Here is a 21,235-nt window from a genome sequence, read left to right on the forward strand (position 1 = left end):
AAAGAGAAAACTCTTCGACAACTCTAAAATAATTCTTTGTGTACTTGAGCCTTTCCAGGCGTGTTACGTACAACACCTGGCCGTTACGTAAAGGAAGACCCCAAATTGGGCAAACGGGCGAAGTAGGTCCGGGCCAAACTTCCCATTTCGTCATAGCTACTCACTACATGACGTATGAAGTTTGGATTTCGTTGCGGCACTGATTTGTGCTGAGAAGGATCACGAGTTGCACACTCTGGGGGGTTATGGACTCTTGATTCGACAAGTAGGAATATGATTGGTTCAGGCTGCAATAAGACTGATCTGCTCGTTCATGATATTAGTGACATGGAAGCGTTTATTAATATGGAATACGACGAAACTTCAGTATAAACTGAAAGGGACCCTGGATATAATATAACGGTTACTTTTCTCGTTGCATTGGAATTACTTTGAAGTTTGAGTACTCTTTGAGGTCGACCCTTCATTTCCTTTTCCAGTCATTTAACCTTGGTTATACAGCGTAGTACCTCAACTGTACAGCACCAATGGTAATGTCCCTGCCGGCGGTACGTTGTAATGAAGTGCTATTGTACCGGCTAAATTGCCCGCTGTTACTGTTGTGTGTCACGAGCGCGAAGATAGTCCCACACGCCTACCGGTACGTATTGCATGCCTTAGATACATGTCCTTGCCGTTGTGGCTTGCTGTTATCATTCTACTCCCTGTGTAGTCATATCAAGTGATTAGAGATCAGTTGTGCGTCAGTGGGCACCAGAGTGAGAATTTCAACCCGGCTCAAGTCAAGAACGAGAACTTTGAGATGTTGAACGCTTTGTTCTTCAAGCGAGATATTGACTACGCTCGGGTAAAATACCGGCCAATCGCGGCTCGGCTACTGGACCACACGTGAGTGCCGTCGTTATGGTGTTCTGATGCATGCGGTACCTGGTGTGCTGGAATCCTCAGGGTGGATCGGGGGGGGGGGGGGCGGCGTACCAGGGGTTCCACGGAACCCCCTAAATTTCACGAACGTACTACTACCTTCGACAAGCGAAACTCGGCGCGTTTTTTACTTCAAATTACTTGAAATAACTCACACTTTACAATCAAAAATAATGATTGATTCCCCGAAAATACAACTTTTTATTGCTCAACAAGGACATTAGAGACATCAGCAGGCCCGATTCAGTTAGTCTGAATCACTCTCCTCTGATTCAGGGATCGCAGCTTCTTGTGGAGACGAAGGGTCCCTGTAGTGAGACGAAAATGCGACTAGAGAGGATTCAGTTGCAGCTGTGATCGCTCTGGAAATCTCGATGTCGCTCCTGTGTGCTGTGCTCAAGCCACGGTGTCGAGGGTAGTCACTTCCGCCGCAACTCTCCAGGATGCCATGGTAAGAACTGTGCAACACCTCCAAACGCACATGGACTCCAACGTTTTTTGCGGGTATTCTCGCCAACAGTCCGAAACTGCCGGCAGCAATTCCTGGCGAATTTCCTTAGCCACCAGAGACGCATTACTCTGGAGGCTATTGAAAGACGTCAGGTCGTTGACATTGACGTCTGGACTCTGCGCTGGCTGAGTGCCCACGTGGAGAGAGAAAGAAGTCCTTGGTTTTGCATTGGCATGCGGAAGCACGACAATTCTCCTTTGCAGAATGGAAGTGGGCACCGTTGTGCTAGTACACCATGGTACACGGGAGACTGGCCTGCCTCAGCAAACCTTCCTCTGAGGGGAGGGGAGGGGAGTGGAGGGGAGGGGAGGAGAGGGGAGAGAGGGAGGGAGAGGGAGGGAGAAGGAGGGGAGGGAGGGAGGGAGGGAGGGGGAGGGAGAGGGAGGGAAAGCCGAGGAGGGAGGGGGGAGGGAGGGAGGGAGAGGGAGGGAGAGGGAGGGAGGGAGGGAGAAGGAGGGGGGAGAGGGAGGGAGGGAGAGGGAGGGAGGGAGGGAGGGAGGGAGGGAGGGAGGGAGAGAGAGGGGAGAGCGAGAGAAGAGAGAGTGGCTCAACATAGAGCACGAGAGAAAGGGAGAGTTGCTAAACATTGAGCACAAGAGATTGAGTGCCTCAACATAGAGCGCGTGTGTTGGCTCAACATAGAGCGCGGAGTGATTGAACGAGTTAAACCATTGCCATTAAGAGTTGTGCCAGCTCCCAGTATATATTGTGAAAAGTGGACCGGTAGTGGAGGTCCTGGTTAAAAATAATGGTAAGGTCGGTGTGGCGGGAAAAGAATTCAGAAGCCAACCACCTCTGCTGAGCAAGAAGCGCCAGAAAACCGTTGAAGAACTAAACAGTTTGGGCGCCTCAAACTGGTTTGATATACAGTGTATGTTCGATTGTTGAGCTGTAAGTGCAACCCAGAGCCTGGCTGGGACAGGTGCACAGTCCCGTGTACCTTATACCTGCATCATGCTGCACCGAGCAGTGTAAGTGCGACCCAGAGCTGGGACAGGCGCACAGCCCTGTGTATCTTACACTTGCATGCTGCACGCGGAACGCAGACAGGCGCATCAGGTCACCCGGGCATATTGGGTGCCCCAATCAGTGCAGTGTGCGCAGACGTGCACGAGCAGTGCATGCGATGTAGACGTATGTAGATGCCCAAGACAAAAGGACATGGCTAAGTATAAGGAACACGAGGAAAAGAAGAAGTGAGTGTCTGTGCATGTGATAAGCGTAAACAAGGCTTACCTGCATTAACCCCACGTAAAAGGTTTTGCCTCCGCCAGTGCTATTTGATCACTCTCAACACACACTGGGTGCATCCTCCCAGCGTTTGACAACTAGAAACACGGATCATTTTCTGAGTGGACTGTAATATCCATCTTGAAGAGGTGGGGAATAGAGAGTAAATATTCCTCTACCCCGCCCATCCTCGTTCTCCGTTGAACTCTCACTTCTCTTTTATGACGGGCGTGCGTGCGTGTGTGTGTGTGTGTGTGTGTGTGCGCGCACGCGCGCGCGTGCGTGTGGATTACTACAGGAAGCTTATTATGCAGGATGGTGGTGATGTCTCCCAACAATACCACCGGAAAGCATTCTTCCAAGCCCAGCTGCTCCTGAAGCTGTGCATGCTGGAGCCAAGCATTGCACGCATCTACTTTGACACACTCTGCTTCCTGTAGTGCCTCAGGATGCCACTGCGGCGGGGGTCCGACTGTGCCGGTTTGTCACTGCGGTCTTGCCCGGGAATGACTCTACAACACGTTGCTCTCAACTAACTTACTTCACAATGCTCTAGACTACATACTAATGGACGGTAATAATATTATGCTGCTGATACGCAATGAACTGTTATACGACCGGCCGGTGACCACTGGTACGCATAGCCTTTAATTTAATTCCACGCCACTCACGGTGGGCTCTGTGATTGTCATGGCAGTGACATTCATCAGTCCACGCCACTCACGGTGGGCTCTGTGATTGTCATGGCAGTGACATTCATCAGTCCACGGTGCTGCGCCTGCACTACTGTCACTTGCAACAATGACATTTGTCCGCCCACACGCCTTGCTCTGTTTTGGTAACGGGATTCGTCACTTCTTCTGGCCAGGCCAGGTCTCTCAGATTATGTGTAGAGATACATCAGCACACTCATGACTGTATATATCGTACTTGTACTTTTTATAAACATGCGCTCTCCCCCCCCCCCCCCCCCACCCACACATACACAGTCACATAACGTGCATACACCCGTATGTATGCATGCACAGCACAGTCATGCTCTCTCTCTCTCTCTCTCTCTCTCTCTCTCTCTCTCTCTCTCTCTCTCCTTGCTCAATTGCGCACAGACTTGTATTGCTGCACCGGTGCACTTCTGCATAACGTCACAGTCAGGTGACTCCTGAGTCCTGTGCTAGGATCACGTAATGCCACATTAACACGGGGGCGCCGCACAGCTCTCTTTTCAGAATGTTAGGTTCTGTTCTTCAAGTACTGAACCATGTCGCCATACCTATCTGACTGTGATGGACTGCCGGACGGAATGGGACCAACATTTGGTCTTATGTACTTGGTAGTCAGGTTACACCTGATTGGATTCTGCTACTGCGGGTGATGTAGCTACAGTGCCGCTCGATGACATCCGATCGTGCGAATCCAGTTCACGCCCTGCATCGGTTCACCATGACCCCAGTGTTTGCAGGTCTAGGGCTGCACACTGCGGCACCCGCCAAGTGACTGCGTGGCATCGGCTCTCGCCTCATCTTGAGTTCTGGAGGCTGTGCATGTGGCAGCTAGACAGTCGTGACCTGTACTGAGTGTAGTGAGTGGTGAAAAACAGCCGGGCGTTTCGTCAATCATGAACGGTCATTTCCGCCGGACTGTCGGACTGTCATCTCATATCGCTGAGCCGGCACCTAGCCTGGTGCTATGGCCCTGCTTAGTTACGGGGGGGGGGGGGGGATACCGGTAGCGAGTGTAGACGCTTCTTTGGCCCCGGCTTCTGGGATAAACCAAGCCAGGTGTACTGTGACACCATGCAGCTATGCAGGTACACTATAAGTCAGCATACAGTCATGCTACTACCAAGAGTATAAATTTATAACTCCCTGGGGGGGGGGGGTTGTACTCTTGTTACTACTGCACTCACTGGACGGCCCCGGAGGCCCGGACCATGGGTCATGGTCATCGTGCCCTTTCTTGGGCCTTTTTCTCCCGTGACAATCGTCATGATCTTTGCTATCGTATATGGCCAGCGGTATGGTCTGCACCAGGGCCTAGGGAGTAGGGGGATGCACGTGCCACGTGACGTAGAGTCTACGTAGCATGCTCGTAGCTAGCTACGCGTGGAGCGCGTGCCTCTCGCGTCCTTTTTTCATGAAGAGAAACGTTCTTTTGAAAGTTTAAAATAGTTTTTGGCGACTCTGAAAATAATAAATAAGGCCAAAAGTATTAGTTTGGCAAAACAAAATTTAATAATGACCTTGTTTCCGGTCGCCCGATCCGACCGGGCCACTTTTTCCCAAATAATTCTGAAACTTTTTTTTGGTCCCAAATGTATACAAACGATGGCAATGCCATGTATGCAAGACTGATCAGTCGATGCGCCAAAGCGAAAAAAAGCCCTTTTTTATTATCCCGGTCAGCTCATTTTGTACAGAATATCAGCAGCTTTGCAAATGCACCTGTATACAGCCTGTTTCCGCAGTGACACACATTGTGGCTGTTTTTGATCCGTTAGTACACTATGTTTGCTGCCGCAGACATGTGTCAGTATTGTCCGGTGCTACTGCTAACTCAAATGGCACGAAATGACAGGTTTCTCGTCGCTCCTCAATGGCTGAAGCCTTTCTTCTTACAAACCCGCCCGCCATGCGAACGGTTTAGCAAAACCACCACCCTCGCTCATGCAAACACTAGGGCACACGTATAGTATCAACGGAAAATGCACAAGAATGCCTCTGAATACTCTTCTTCTTGAGAAAATTGGCATTCACTGCCCGACTGTCGATAAAAAATACGTCTCCAAAATGCAGCTGTTTGCATTTGAATTTTCCCGCGCTTTGGCATTTGGGATAATAAAACTACCTCTAAACGTCGACTTTTCGCAAAACGGCGCATCGCCTGTGATGCAAGTGCACTAGCACTCAACGAGTCATAACTCAGTCAAATCTCAACCGAATTCCACAATCGAAACACCTACAAGGTAGCAGAGATTCTCAGATGTCGGCTCGAAAACCTGGGGGGTCGATACGAGCTAGAATAACGGAGCTGGAAGGACTCGAACTGTTTGCTTGATTTCTCAGGATGTACGAGAACAGGAATACACCTCATGCTGTACAAGAACAGTGAGTCAGTCAACTAATACTTTGACATTGATCCTTGCCATGATATAACTATGTACAATGTACATGATTGTGTAGGTACTAGGTGCTCTTGTCCATCAATACCACAACGATTGAGGAACCAAAAAAGTATCAAAAAAAAGTTTCATTCCGGCCGACCGAGTCTCCTTTTTGAGGTGTTGCCGACCGGAAACAAGCCTATTTTTTGTTTTGGCCTAATTATTGGCATTGAAGCTAGATTGAGGCTGAGCATTGAAGTAATTAGTTACCTGGCTACTTATTACTGTAGCTGAGTGTGAACACTGTCACGCTAGTAATTACTTAGTTATAGACCACCTATTGGTTTGGCTGTACTACTAGTAAACGTTTAGATTGCGACCTGAAAACCCAAATTTGACCATCGAAAATCAGCAGCAGGCTGTGCTACACTGAGTAGAACGGTCCTGTTTGCTGGGTGAGGCGTCGTAGCCAGTGGCCCTGGGGAATGGCCGTTGCTACAAAATTGTGGAGATTAGGGCTCCAGCAGGCGCAGACCTCCGGGCTGAGTAGCAACAGCGCTCCTCTGACTCCTCTGATTGTTCTTGCGCACGGTGTGAAGTTTTGCAAGGTGAGAGAGTACGATCCGAGTGTGCTGGTCACCATGGTCACTATCTATGTCTAGCATGCAGCAGGGAGCCCATAAGTTAAAGGGGAAGTATACCCTAAAATCAAATTTTCACCAGTTGTAGTCTTCGGGGTGCTGAGTCGAATGGTCTTGGTCCGAGGAAGCTGAGACGCTCCCTTCCTCCTTTATTCCCAATCGAACTCGCGCACTTCCACCGAAACTGGGTGACTGCGCCCTACTAGATGGGGATTTGTATGCAAAATGTCACTAAAAGCGCCATTTCGTTCTTATAAAAGCACGGATGACCGCCATTGGCCCATATGTTGTAGTCTTTTGGACGCTGAGTCGACTGGTTTTGGTCCGAAAAGGCTGCGATGCAGCGTTCCTCCTTTATTCCCAATCGAACATGGTTGAACAAGCGGTCACGTGCTCCTGCGTACACCAGTCACCTGGTCACCGTGCCTGCAGGGTACAACTTACTAGCCTGTTTGACCTTTTTTGGGTGCAGTCCTGACACTCGAGTTGAACTCGAGTTGAACCTTGGTGTGAAAGTTGTCGCCTGCTGGCGCGGTGACCAGGTGATTTGGGCAACCAGGAGCACGTGACCGCTTGTTCAACCATGTTCGATTGGGAATAAAGGAGGAACGCTGCATCGCAGCCTTTTCGGACCAAAACCAGTCGACTCAGCGTCCAAAAGACTACAACATAATTATGGGCCAATCGCGGTCATCCGTGCTTTTATAAGAACGAAATGGCGCTTTTAGTGACATTTTGCATACAAATCCCCATCTAGTAGGGCGCAGTCACCCAGTTTCGGTGGAAGTGCGCGAGTTCGATTGGGATTCAAGTAGGAAGGGAGCGTCGCAGCTTCCTCGGACCAAGACCATTCGACTCAGCACCCAGAAGACTACAACTGGTGAAAATTTGATTTTAGGGTATACTTCCCCTTTAAAGGGGAAGTTGAGGCAAAAATTAAAATTTCACCAGTTGTAGTCTTCGTGGTGCTGAGTCGAATGGTCGTGGTCCGAGGAAGCTGAGACGCTCCCTTCCTACTTGAATCCCAATCGAACTCGCGCACTTCCACCGAAACTGGGTGACTGCGCCCTACTAGATGGGGATTTGTATGCAAAATGTCACTAAAAGCGCCATTTCGTTCTTATAAAAGCACGGATGACCGCGATTGGCCCATATGTTGTAGTCTTTTGGACGCTGAGTCGATTGGTTTTGGTGCGAAAAGGCTGCGATGCAGCGTTCCTCCTTTATTCCCAATCGAACATGGTTGAACAAGCGGTCACATGCTCCTGCGTACGCCAGTCACCTGGTCACCGTGCCTGCAGGGTACAACTTACTAGCCGTTTGACCATTTTTGGGTGCAGTCCTGTCACTCGAGTTGAACTCGAGTTGAACCTTGGTGTGAAAGTTGTCGCCTGCTGGCGCGGTGACCAGGTGATTTGGGCACCCAGGAGCACGTGACCGCTTGTTCAACCATGTTCGATTGGGAATAAAGGAGGAACGCTGCATCGCAGCCTTTTCGGACCAAAACCAGTCGACTCAGCGTCCAAAAGACTACAACATACAGGGATCGATTTACTTTAATTTTTTTGCATAGCAGTGACTGCTACACAGTTTTACAATTGACTAGCAACTCCCAGTATTGATTAGCAGTTTTCCTTCATCAAACGTTTACATGTATATCTGAAAAATAGCAGGATTTTGTACAGAAGAAGACAAGAGCTTCAGTTGTTATTTGCTTTTCCAAGCGAACGGTTGACCTGAATATTTTAGGTTAGGGTTTTCGCTTGGGTTCGTTACATGGTCAGCGTTCATCCGACTTCGAGTTCTTCACAACACAATGTACTTAATTAAACAGGGCAGTTCCACTGATTCCTTCGACAAAGAAAGCTCAGGAAAGCGCCCAAACGATCGTGACACTTCGTTCAAAGCGCACAGAATTTTCGCTTTTCTCCTTTTCTTCATCGAAACGAATTGACACTCCTGGCGCTTCCAGTTCTTTTTCCCGCTTCTGGACAGTGATCAGATTCACTGGCATGTTGGCTACATGAGACTAAGAACCATCTACTTCAACTGTGTCTTGTCGAACAGAAACAAACTGAATTGAGCTTGACCGTGAAAGAAGAAAGGAGAACTTCGAGGAAAGTCGCCGCCGTGTACAAAACTTCAAAAGACTGCAGATTGTGCAGTCTTGTACAACCCGTGCTACAGTACTAGTAGTACTACATAGTGCAGTGTCCAAAATCGAGCAGAGTGCGATCCGCAACCGCGCAAGGACTGAGCAGGAAAGGCCAGTTGGTTGGAATGGTCTTTGTACATACCGGTATGTACAGCCAGTGCATCGCAGTTTTGGGCGATGAAAAACGAAAAGCGAATCGCAGCCAGTGAATTTTGATTCGCAAACTGCGATGCGAACCCGGATAAATCGATCTCTGACATAATTATGGGCCAATCGCGGTCATCCGTGCTTTTATAAGAACGAAATGGCGCTTTTAGTGACATTTTGCATACAAATCCCCATCTAGTAGGGCGCAGTCACCCAGTTTCAGTGGAAGTGCGCGAGTTCGATTGGGATTCAAGTAGGAAGGGAGCGTCTCAGCTTCCTCGGACCACGACCATTCGACTCAGCACCCCGAAGACTGCAACTGGTGAAATTTTAATTTTTGCCTTAACTTCCCCTTTAACCAGATCCCATACATTCGTGGCATATCGGATCGTGTACAGTCATACATGTACTGATGTAGGTGTACATGAGATTGGTGCTTTCGATTTCACGTTTACATAATTCTGGAACTGGGTTTTGTAATTCTCGAATGACCAAAATGTACGAATTCCGGCCATGTAAACGAACGGCTGGAATTCACACCGCATTTTATTCATGGCATATCACAAACAAAATTGGTCGTAAAAAAGATATCACGTGCACCCTCGCGTGTGAGTCGACCCAGCTTCGCGGCGGTCCATCCCGGCGAAGGCTCCATGTCGGCTACAGTATTGGGCTGCGATAAAGCTGAGCGCGTGTGCGAAAGGATCACCCACAATGATCTGGTCTAATAATCAGCTCCCAGCGGAAACTCAACTGCGGCAATTAGCTTTTCGGGAAGACAAAAGTAGCAACTATAAGCAGTTGTAGCCTTGCTTTCGTGCCACACCGGCCATCAGGGAGGCTCTTCCTTGACTTGAGTCATGCATGACCAGACCGGTAACACACCGACTGTGCAATTCTGGCGCCAGAATTAGAGAAATTCCGCCCTCTCTTCAGAATTGATGGATTTGACGGAATTTGATAAAATCAATTCTAACGACGGAATTTGTCACTTTTTGTGTAATCGAACTGGGCATCAACAATAACTAATTCTAGAATTGACCGAAATGCGTGTAATCGAAAGCGCCCATTGACAGATTGTACTTCCATGTACATACATGATTGTACTCATATTGACAGGTACTAGGTGTGGAGCATTGCATACTTTCATGCAGGCAACACACACCTCACTCAAGTTTAGTGCATGACTGTAGAGCATCCTGCACTATCACTTGTCACTTCTGTTGACTATACTGTATACCGTATTTTTCGGAGTATAGTGCGCACCTTTGTATAACGCGCACCCCCAATCTTCATTGGGGGTGCGCACTTCAATCTTCATTGAAGTACATGCATTTCACATTCGGAGCATAGTGCGCACCTGCGATTTAGGGCCTAAAATAGCACATTTACAGTGCGCACTATACTCTGGAAAATACGTTACATGCACTTGCTTCCAAACGCACTTCAACCATATTCCAGTCAACCCTGCCAGCCAAGATGGCACTAGTTTTGGCTAGTTTTGGTCACTGTGTGCTGGTCGCGCCGCAAACCAGAGGTCGCTTACACCAGGTTTTACTGTACGTATGTGTAGGGCTCCGTGCCTAGCAGCATGCACCGTCAGTCCTGCATGATTTGTACATATGTGTAGGGCTCCGTGCCTAGCAGCATGCACCGTCAGTCCTGCATGATTTGTACATATGTGTAGGGCTCCGTGCTGATAGAAGACGGCGTTGACTGCTAAATTCAAATAAATTGGCGATCTTGAAATACTAAAATAAATATCAAAAAGCTACAGCGCGATGACTTCCATTATAATTCACTCACACCATTGCAGTGTTGTGGGTGTGTTCACATGGCGTGAGCCAGTCAAGTGTCAGTCAGTTCGGCAGGAAGCGCGAGCTCCAACAACAAGTCGTTTGGTGCAGCCATCTTCTTTGTCTTGTACCAGCTTGATCACCAAAACAATGAAAAAAAAGTTTGACTTGAGGATAGGTTGGGATTTGAACTCACAACTTCATGGTCAGCAGACAGCATTCATAACCACAAGGCCAAAAAGGAAAGGATAAATCGTGGGTTTTGATAAAAAATCGATACTGGTTTCCTGGGCAAATTGTAAACCATGGGAAAAGGCCGGAAACCTGGCCGAAATTCTAACTCCTTAACGGTTGTTCCAATTGTTCCGAAACCTTCACAGAACAATTTGCCGTGTCCTAACAAGCCATTCTATGTACTTTGTTGTCCAAATTTCCATTATCTTCATACTTTTTAAGACCCAAACCTGATTGTAAATCTTTTTGAAACAGACTATAGCAGCATGCACCGTCAGTCCTGCATGATTTGTACGTTTAGCTTCTAAGTCTATGGGCATCCACCCATACAGAGGCAGCTGCGCGAATGGTTACAGATTAGTTTTGCAATCGTTTCCCTTGCTAACCACGCCGAATGGGACAGAGCGGAGGGATTATACTCCGACTCACCCTCGTTCTGTCAAAAGTTTCTCACAGTAATATGCATACCACGGTTTCATGTGTGACTTCATTGCGGCGAATCCAAGTATCATTTAGAACGAATCCGGCACAGTATTGTTTTCAACTGAGAAAAAGAATAGCCTTTAATAATTAGTGGTGTGCACGGGTAGTCGGGTACCCGTGCTACCCATGAAGACCTCAGGTAGATGGGTACAGAATAGTACCCGAAAACCCGAAGTCGCAGATGACATGTACAGTGCACGTGTACAAATTCATGTAACACTCCGCATGTCTACCCAGTGTGTAAGGGAAGGGGTGCATTGTGGTGTTACCATGGAATAATTTTCCACTCGTTTTTGCTTTAATTAATATTTGCTTTGTTTTCCTAGCTTACTATTGCCGTGGCTGGCTCAACGCCCTTGTCTCAGGGGATTCTGTCCCTGCATTAGCTATGCTTGTCACATGCTATGAGATTGTGTCTAATAATAATAATAATAATAAACATTACCCAATCGGGTACCCGTGCTACCCGTGGAAAACTACCCGAACCCGATACCCGAAGAAAATGCTACCCGACTCAGCCCTAATAATAATATTATACGGGCACTGAATGAATGCTTGCTTGTTACTAGTATGTACAGATCGGTGTGTGTGTGTGTTTTTGTATTTGAACTGTGTTTATACTGTGTGTATGCATTGTGTGTATATGCTGTGTTGGGTGCACTGTGATATGCCCGGCAGGAGATATGGCAGCCGGTGGTGAAGGAGGTGGAGAGGCGGCTACCAGAGGCAGCGGCGGTCGACTTTGTGGCGTTTGACTTGCCCGGCCACGGAGACAGTGCTCTGCCGCAGTCCGTGCCAGTGGCTGACTGGGTGGGAATGACAGTGGAGGCAGCACACATTGTGCTGGCACAGTATGCCAATGGGCATGCACCAGTCATGGCCCTGGCACATTCGTTCGGTGCAGCAGCGCTCATGAGACTTGAGGCACAGCAGCCCGGTACGTTCAGCCGCATACTGGCCTTTGAACCTATCTTCATTCCTCATGCAGTTGATCCAGCAGCGGTTGATCTGCATGAGTTTCCGTTGGCTGTCAAAGCTCGTCAGCAGAAAAACGGCTGGCCAGATATTGAATCCGCCCGGCGGTATTTTCAGTCGCGGAGGGCATTCTCCACTTGGAGTCCGGATGTTCTTGAGCGGTATTTGACATCCGGTCTTAAGCAAGATCCGGATTCGGGTGAGTGGCTGCTGAAATGCAATCCTCTCGTCGAAGCTGATGTATTTGCTTTTCCACCGTCTAACTTCAGCGACCTCAGACTTTCAGAACAGACTTGCAAGTATGCAATTGCCTATGGTGAGCTGTCTAGGAACTTGGATTTGATGGCCGAAAGGGGAGGTAGCTGTACTGCAGAGTTGTATGTACAACTTGCATCGCTTTTGCCCGGTCTAAAGCATCCGATTGTCTGTCCGGGAACTGGACACTTGATGGTGTGCGAGCAGCCAGACTTAGTTGCAAAACATTGCCTCCACTACTTGCTTGGTTCTGGGTTATATCATGATGGCCCCCAACCCATTACATCCAGACTGTGAGGAACTTAGAACTGCCCTTCACCACTGCCCCTTACCCTGACTAACTTGGGCTGATTAGTGAAGCCTTTTGTCCAGCACATTGCTGTGGCTTATAGTCTACAGTCGTGATGGTGCCAACTTGTTCCAAGAGGATGTGTTTTTCACACGGGTGAAAATAGTCACAAAATACCTGGATTGTGGGAATTGTTCCTTGGACTCTTCGCCACACATTATCCCGCACCCACTTGTTCTGAAATCCAGCCCAAGTACACCTTCCGAGTTCGAGAGGATCACCCTACAGTCTGTGCGCGCTTCTAAATACTGTGTTGAATTTTCAGTGATTCCGGCTTCTATCCTGACAGCACAATTTGAGAACTAGCCAAATGTCATTGTGAAGGAGATGCACAATTGGGTTTCCATGATCATGGCATACAACTACTAATATTAGTAACGAAATAGTGGTTGCGACTTAGTAACAGCTTTTAAACCAGACAAATGGTGCTCTGTGACTCGTGTCACGAGTCGTGTGATTTACTTCTTTTGAAGAGGCTCTGCTCTTGTGAACGTCGAGCACTCTATGGAACCGGAGGACTACGCTCTTTGTAGATTATTAGTTGAATATATCATTTGTAAGAAAGGGTTTGCTCCCCACACCGGAGCTCGCGCTATTCCGCCGATATTACTTGACACTTGACTGACTCACGACTGCCATCCAGAGCACACGAGAAGTCCATCGAACCTTCGACTCGGCAAACCTGCAAGAAAGCACCACTCCCTGCTCAATACACAGTGTTTCGGGGAATTCACCCCTCATCAGTTGAGCTTGAGTAGGCTGAGGAAGATTGTGCCTGAAGAGCACCACTTATATAGTGCTCTCCAGGTACAAACATCACCAGGGATACAAACTTACAGAGACGCTCCGCTTCCAGCGCGATAAACACCTCGTGAACACCAGATAGCAGCGTGAGTCAGTGTCGCTCCTGGACGGTGAGACCAGACGTTGAGGACCCTCGGTCATTCGCAACGCTGTCACCTCCAAACCAACTAGTCGCAAGCCCGCGCTGGGCACAACAGTACGAAGTAGTGGTTGCGACTTCGGCGATGATGATTTGTAAGAAAGGGTTTGCTCCCCACACCGGAGCTCGCGCTATTCCGCCGATATTACTTGACACTTGACTGACTCACGACTGCCATCCAGAGCACACGAGAAGTCCATCGAACCTTCGACTCGGCAAACCTGCAAGAAAGCACCACTCCCTGCTCAATACACAGTGTTTCGGGGAATTCACCCCTCATCAGTATTGAGCAGGGAGTGGTGCTTTCTTGCAGGTTTGCCGAGTCGAAGGTTCGATGGACTTCTCGTGTGCTCTGGATGGCAGTCGTGAGTCAGTCAAGTGTCAAGTAATATCGGCGGAATAGCGCGAGCTCCGGTGTGGGGAGCAAACCCTTTCTTACAAATCATCATCGCCGAAGTCGCAACCACTACTTCGTACTGTTGTGCCCAGCGCGGGCTTGCGACTAGTTGGTTTGGAGGTGACAGCGTTGCGAATGACCGAGGGTCCTCAACGTCTGGTCTCACCGTCCAGGAGCGACACTGACTCACGCTGCTATCTGGTGTTCACGAGGTGTTTATCGCGCTGGAAGCGGAGCGTCTCTGTAAGTTTGTATCCCTGGTGATGTTTGTACCTGGAGAGCACTATATAAGTGGTGCTCTTCAGGCACAATCTTCCTCAGCCTACTCAAGCTCAACTGATGAGGGGTGAATTCCCCGAAACACTGTGTATTGAGCAGGGAGTGGTGCTTTCTTGCAGGTTTGCCGAGTCGAAGGTTCGATGGACTTCTCGTGTGCTCTGGATGGCAGTCGTGAGTCAGTCAAGTGTCAAGTAATATCGGCGGAATAGCGCGAGCTCCGGTGTGGGGAGCAAACCCTTTCTTACAAATCATCATCGCCGAAGTCGCAACCACTACTTCGTACTGTTGTGCCCAGCGCGGGCTTGCGACTAGTTGGTTTGGAGGTGACAGCGTTGCGAATGACCGAGGGTCCTCAACGTCTGGTCTCACCGTCCAGGAGCGACACTGACTCACGCTGCTATCTGGTGTTCACGAGGTGTTTATCGCGCTGGAAGCGGAGCGTCTCTGTAAGTTTGTATCCCTGGTGATGTTTGTACCTGGAGAGCACTATATAAGTGGTGCTCTTCAGGCACAATCTTCCTCAGCCTACTCAAGCTCAACTGATGAGGGGTGAATTCCCCGAAACACTGTGTATTGAGCAGGGAGTGGTGCTTTCTTGCAGGTTTGCCGAGTCGAAGGTTCGATGGACTTCTCGTGTGCTCTGGATGGCAGTCGTGAGTCAGTCAAGTGTCAAGTAATATCGGCGGAATAGCGCGAGCTCCGGTGTGGGGAGCAAACCCTTTCTTACAAATCATCATCGCCGAAGTCGCAACCACTACTTCGTACTGTTGTGCCCAGCGCGGGCTTGCGACTAGTTGGTTTGGAGGTGACAGCGTTGCGAATGACCGAGGGTCCTCAACGTCTGGTCTCACCGTCCAGGAGCGACACTGACTCACGCTGCTATCTGGTGTTCACGAGGTGTTTATCGCGCTGGAAGCGGAGCGTCTCTGTAAGTTTGTATCCCTGGTGATGTTTGTACCTGGAGAGCACTATATAAGTGGTGCTCTTCAGGCACAATCTTCCTCAGCCTACTCAAGCTCAACTGATGAGGGGTGAATTCCCCGAAACACTGTGTATTGAGCAGGGAGTGGTGCTTTCTTGCAGGTTTGCCGAGTCGAAGGTTCGATGGACTTCTCGTGTGCTCTGGATGGCAGTCGTGAGTCAGTCAAGTGTCAAGTAATATCGGCGGAATAGCGCGAGCTCCGGTGTGGGGAGCAAACCCTTTCTTACAAATCATCATCGCCGAAGTCGCAACCACTACTTCGTAATATATCATTTGGTGCAGTTTTAACGCTATGTCGTTATGTCCTTTTTTATTTATTTTTTATTGCACTGTACTTCGAGCTTTTGATGAAGTATTATTTTATTCCCGTAGCTATGCAGAAGACGTTACTTCAGTAACATCTGGCGCTAGCCAGGGTCCACACAGCTTTAATTTGGTATTTGTGTGTTTGTTTGTTTGTTTGTTTGTGTGTTTGTGTCACGCCTGGCGCTATCCCGTAACTGTCCCGTACCGTACCGTACCATCAAACACAGCTGGCCACATACAGCTGGCCACATACAGCTGGCCACATACAGCTGGCCGCAATATTCAAATAGGGCTTTCAAACGCAAGATCATAACGTGAAGCAACTTGGAAGAATGGGTATGAATGCGAAGTGTATGGGGGAATGCATGTAGGGCGATAGTGCGGGTTCGAATCCCAGGATATGCCTGAAAAAAATAGGAGAATTGAAAAAATGTATAACATCCCTATTCTTTTTTTGCCGTCATCAAGGCGGTAGACGGTGTCGGATTACCCTCGATCGTACCTGTCCCGTACCTATCCCGTACCGTACCATCAAAGACGGCTGGCCACAATGCATATTCAAATAGGGCTTTCAAATGCAAGATCATAACGTGAAGCAACTTGGAAGAATTAGTATGTATGCGAAGTGTATCGGGGGATGCATGCAGGGCGCGCAATCGTGCGGTTTCGAATCCCAGGTTATGTCTTTAAAAAAAAGGATTTTTTTAAAGAATTTATAACATCCCTATCCTTTTTTGTCTAGGTCATCAAGGCAAAAAAGCATAGCGTAGGGCCCTGAGCTTCCAAGCTCTCTCGTTTAAACAAGCTGAATCAACATTGCTGTTATTTTCTTTTCTTCTTTTCACACCAAATGATTACTAGTACTTCTTTTCGTGTGTTGTTGGAGCATGCTGGAAGAATTGTGCTCCAAACACTGAAGAAAATGTTCCGTATTGTGCAGATTTTAGATTGGAAAGGATTTTTTTGTAAAGCAGGTGCATGTGTGTGTGTGTGTGTGTGTGTGTGTGTGTGTGTGTGTGTGTGTGTGTGTGTGTGTGTGTGTGTGTGTGTGTGTGTGTGTGTGTGTCACTTCTGTATACTCCCAGAAGTATGTATGTGCATGCTAGGCTCAGCCAGTCCAGGCTACTAGTTTGGCTAGTTTGGTGACGAGTGACTCCTTGAAAGTTGAAAGTCTTCACACAGCCAACACACCAGCCTAATTATACTGACCGCACTCCAGCTCCCTTCTACCCCTCTTTGATCCCCTTCGCTCAGCCTTAACATCCGATTATCAGTTCTCTCCATCTTCCTACGCGGTGCACTGCTTTTACTATTGTTTTGTCCTATCTCAATCTCAAATTCTCCCCATTATCGTTTGCAAAGCCGGTGCTTCCCTCTTGGATGCACATGTTTCTTTTCTCCTATGTATCGGCGCACAGGAGTAACGATGATTCCGAGACCTTTGCCTTGGTCGGAGGAGTTACTTTTGCCCCGCCCCCACTTCCATCCAATATGCCACCGCCTCCGCTGTGCAGCATCTGATGGTACTGTGGTATTCAGTAAAAACAAAACAAAAAAACAAACAAAAAAACACACTGCCAGTACACATGTAGTAGAGGAGACGAATGGCGGTGAGTATGGAATACTGTGCGAGGAGGCCCAGGGCGCCGGTACCAGCCCTTACAACCTGGTTTCTGCTAGAACTGAGCTTTACTTGAGTGCATGTATCGAGAAGCACGGTGCCACCAATGAGTAAGTATTAGTTCAATATTCCTTTTATCGCATTCCGATTTTTTAAACCATTTCTTCACTATTCCTGTTACAGTGTACCTTATTTTCTCAGGGTTAGCAGCACTTTGAAATGCAAAAAAAAACTCAAAAGTGGTGGCTCACTAGACTCCGAATGCAAAATGTCAAACCACCAGCGCTATAGTACCGGTAGACCTACTGTACTTTTTATTTATTTTTTATTTATTTACTTGAAAAGCACGTAACCACCAGGAAAGCTGACAAAGAAAAAGAGTAAGACAAGACAGATAAAAAGAAAGCTATTTAAAGAGAGAGAGAGAGAGAGAGAGAGAGAGAGAGAGAGAGAGAGAGAGAGAGAGAGAGAGAGAGAGAGAGAGAGAGAGAGAGAGAGAGAGAGAGAGAGAGAGAGAGAGAGAGAGAGAGAGAGAGAGAGAGAGAGAGAGAGAGAGAGAGAGAGAGAGAGAGAGAGAGAGAGAGAGAGAGTTGGGGATACGGTTTGAGGAGGACAAGACATTGAATGGTGGTCGCCACAGTCACATGATGCTGTAGTAGCAGTGCTGGTGAGGCTTCAGGGCCACACACAGTACAGGCACTCCACTGACCAAAAGGTCTCAGCATCGCCATGCTGGTAACGCACCAAAGACAAAAACGGAAGAAATCAAAAGCACCATACATCATTACATGGATAGTCAAGTGGTGTGCTTCACTGTCCGAAGAGTGCTCAATGCCCATGTAGGGCAGAGCCTTGTACACAAGAGAGAGTTTGGAAGCTTTGTCACAACTCCGAGTTTCACGTATCTCTACGATCATCAGGCGACTGATGGATCCAAAACGGGCAGCCAGAACATAAGGGGGAGCAAGGTGGGAAATTCCGAGGGGTGTCATAGGCGACGCGTATCATAGCGCAAGAGTCAGGTGCAGGCGTGAAGTTGCCAAGTCTTCAGACTTGGGGCTATGCAGCAGTAGTTCCGGCATGAATGATATAGAATAGAGCTGGGGACAAATGCCAAATCCACACATGCCCACACCACTACACAAACATACACCCACACTCTCTCCCTTTTCTCTACTAGACTCTAGACTACTAGAAAAGGGAGAGAGTGTGGGCGTATGTTTGTGTAGTGGTGTGGGCATGTGTGGATTTGGCATTTGTCCCCAGCTCTATTCTATATCATTCATGCCGGAACTACTGCTGCATAGCCCCAAGTCTGAAGACTTGGCAACTTCACGCCTGCACCTGACTCTTGCGCTATGATACGCGTCGCCTATGACACCCCTCGGAATTTCCCACCTTGCTCCCCCTTATTTTCTGGCTGCCCGTTTTGGATCCATCAGTCGCCTGATGATCGTAGAGATACGTGAAACTCGGAGTTGTGACAAAGCTTCCAAACTCTCTCTTGTGTCATTACATGGATAGTAATTACAAGAAAGGTAATAGGGAGAGTGATGACCAAGAGAGGACAGTATAGACCGTTAGTAGGGGGTGCTTCAACGCACATCCCCAAACCGAGAGGTGCGATCAGGAAAGAACAGTGAGACGCTCAACATGATGGGCTTCAAAGCACGTCCCAAGACCATGGCTGCTCTGAGATGTGCTTTGTTGACGGCTTTTTTAAATGCTGTGAGCGGAGAGTGATTGGCCAGACGGGGAAAGACGTCCTCGAGGAGGCTGTTCCACAATTCAAGGAAACAGTACGGGAAGGAACGTCGAAGGTAATCGGCACTGGTGCTGGGGTGGTGTTTAAGAGCTGTTCCCGGTGCTGACGCTGAGCATAATGCTGCTGGCGGGACTCTGGAGGGCGGTGGTGGTCCAATCATCCGCATGGCCTTGCGCTGTGCTGTGTCCAACTAGTTGCACTTGTTTTGGCACGGTTGCGAAAAGCATAAGTTCCGAAAAATTATGGCATCTTTGGGAAAGGGCTAGTCTGGGCAGCACCAAGCCAGGTTAGTGGGGCATGCTCGAGTATCGGCCTTACAAAGCCCTTATATACGGCTAGGCGTCCGGCAGCGTCCAGGATGGGGGCTGCCTTCCGCATGAAATGGAGGCGTAGCCGTTGATGTGCGCGCACGGAAAGCTGGTGAAGGTGGGCGCTGAAGTTGAGCTTCTCGTCGAACACCACCCCAAGGAGCTTCAACTGGCTGCTGACAGGAACAGGGGTGCCAAGGAATTGGACAGGGGGGAAATCTGGAGGGGCCAGCTTCCTGGTCACTAACATCAGCTGTGATTTAGAGGGCTCAAAGGTAGCCCTCCAGGTGCTTCCCTAGGCTTCCAGCTGGTTGACGGCTGTCTGAAGTGCAGCTGCGGCGGCCTCTGTGGTCTGTCCAGGCATGGCAGACGTGTATAGTGTAGTAGCATCGACCAGTTGTTGTTGTTGTTGTTGTTGTTGTTGTTGTTGTTGTTGTTGTTGTTGTTGTTGTTGTTGTTGTTGTTGTTGTTGTTGTTGTTGTTGTTGTTGTTGTTGTTGTTGTTGTTGTTGTTGTTGTTGTTGTTGTTGTTGTTGTTGTTGTTGTTGTTGTTGTTGTTGTTGTTGTTGTTGTTGTTGTTGTTGTTGTTGTTGTTGTTGTTGTTGTTGTTGTTGTTGTTGTTGTTGTTGTTGTTGTTGTTGTTGTTGTTGTTGTTGTTGTTGTTGTTGTTGTTGTTGTTGTTGTTGTTGTTGTTGTTGTTGTTGTTGTTGTTGTTGTTGTTGTTGTTGTTGTTGTTGTTGTTGTTGTTGTTGTTGTTGTTGTTGAATTCTTTATTCTCACGATGGCACCATCGCCAATAAGAGACATGTTGTTGTTGTTGTTGTTGTTGTTGTTGTTGTTGTTGTTGTTGTTGCTGCTGCTGCTGCTGCTGCTGCTGCTGCTGCTGCTGCTGCTGTTGTTGTTGTTGTCGTTGTTGTTTCGCCGCCGCTATCGCTGTTGCTGCTTCTGCTGCTGTTATTCCATACGGTTCAGATGGTCGCAAGACCGAGGCTCTACCAACCGTGGATGGTTGTAGAGAGGTCACTGTTTCCGAACACAGAGTCAGTGATCCTCCGCCTTGTAACAATGCTGTCAACCAACAATACATACAGTCATGTGTTCAACAAAACAAGGTTTATTATTATCTCCCATCGACCATAGTCCATGAATGATGACTGTGTAGTGCTGCTCAATGAAATCCGATCCAGCGAGTGAATGCCGCGCCGGGCGCTGTGCAGCCCCAGTCCTGCGAACACTTATCTGGCCCTTCAGGTCACAGCCCAGGTGAACTGACGCGCGCAGCATGCAGGGCACACACGTAGACTCTACTCCGTTGTGCATGTGACTTACGCGATCGGATTTTGTTGAACAACACTAGCCTCTAGCACTGACATGTGACGTCGACGATCGGTCGAACCAGCCCGGCGGCCGGCGCGGCTAGCTAGCTTGCTACACTGTCTGGAGAGTGTACCTGGTGTAGTGTACTAGATACTCAGTATTATACCATGGTACGGTACGGAGGGCCTGTTTTCAGCCAATCAGCGCTCGTCTAGCCATGGTTATATTGGCCAGTATAAATCCCGCGCGGGATTTATATAGAATATAAATCCCGGTGCACGGTACGTACGCTAGGGCACTGCCACCGTACATGTTCACTGCCTGAAAGGCAGTGAACTTGTACGGCGGCAGTACTCCAGCGCACGGACCATACATAAACAGACACAACGGACACCACATGCGTGTACACTCCACACAGAACGGCACACTGACGAGGAACAGTACACAATGGAAAAGAAGAATGACCTGGAATTCGTCTACAGAGTATTCTATTATACTGAATCTGAGGATAAAGAACG

General features: G+C 48.5%; 2 protein-coding genes across 3 annotated transcripts in view; both read left to right on the forward strand.

The window, feature by feature from the left end:
* The window catches only part of LOC135807069 (uncharacterized), a 48,305-nt gene extending 44,273 nt beyond the window's left edge, over positions 1-4,032 (forward strand). Inside the window, exons 10-11 of one of the 2 annotated variants that reach the window (XM_065321151.1) lie at positions 713-888; positions 2,964-4,030. In XM_065321151.1, coding sequence (XP_065177223.1) covers positions 713-888; positions 2,964-3,105 — 318 coding nt within the window. In that variant the 3' untranslated portion in view covers positions 3,106-4,030. Of the gene's footprint in view, positions 1-712; positions 889-2,963 lie in introns of both variants that reach the window. The other variant, XM_065321152.1, reaches the window with a different exon arrangement.
* A 1,880-nt stretch (positions 4,033-5,912) lies between these two features.
* LOC135807071 (uncharacterized) lies at positions 5,913-13,351 on the forward strand. Its single transcript, XM_065321153.1, has 2 exons — positions 5,913-6,373; positions 11,900-13,351. Exons 1-2 carry the CDS (start codon positions 6,251-6,253, stop codon positions 12,746-12,748), a joined length of 972 nt encoding a protein of 323 aa, XP_065177225.1. The 5' UTR covers positions 5,913-6,250; the 3' UTR covers positions 12,749-13,351.
* Positions 13,352-21,235: the final 7,884 nt, after the last annotated feature.

The sequence above is a fragment of the Sycon ciliatum genome, chromosome 1 (genome assembly GCF_964019385.1).
Source record: "Sycon ciliatum chromosome 1, ocSycCili1.1, whole genome shotgun sequence".
NCBI lineage: Eukaryota > Metazoa > Porifera > Calcarea > Leucosolenida > Sycettidae > Sycon > Sycon ciliatum.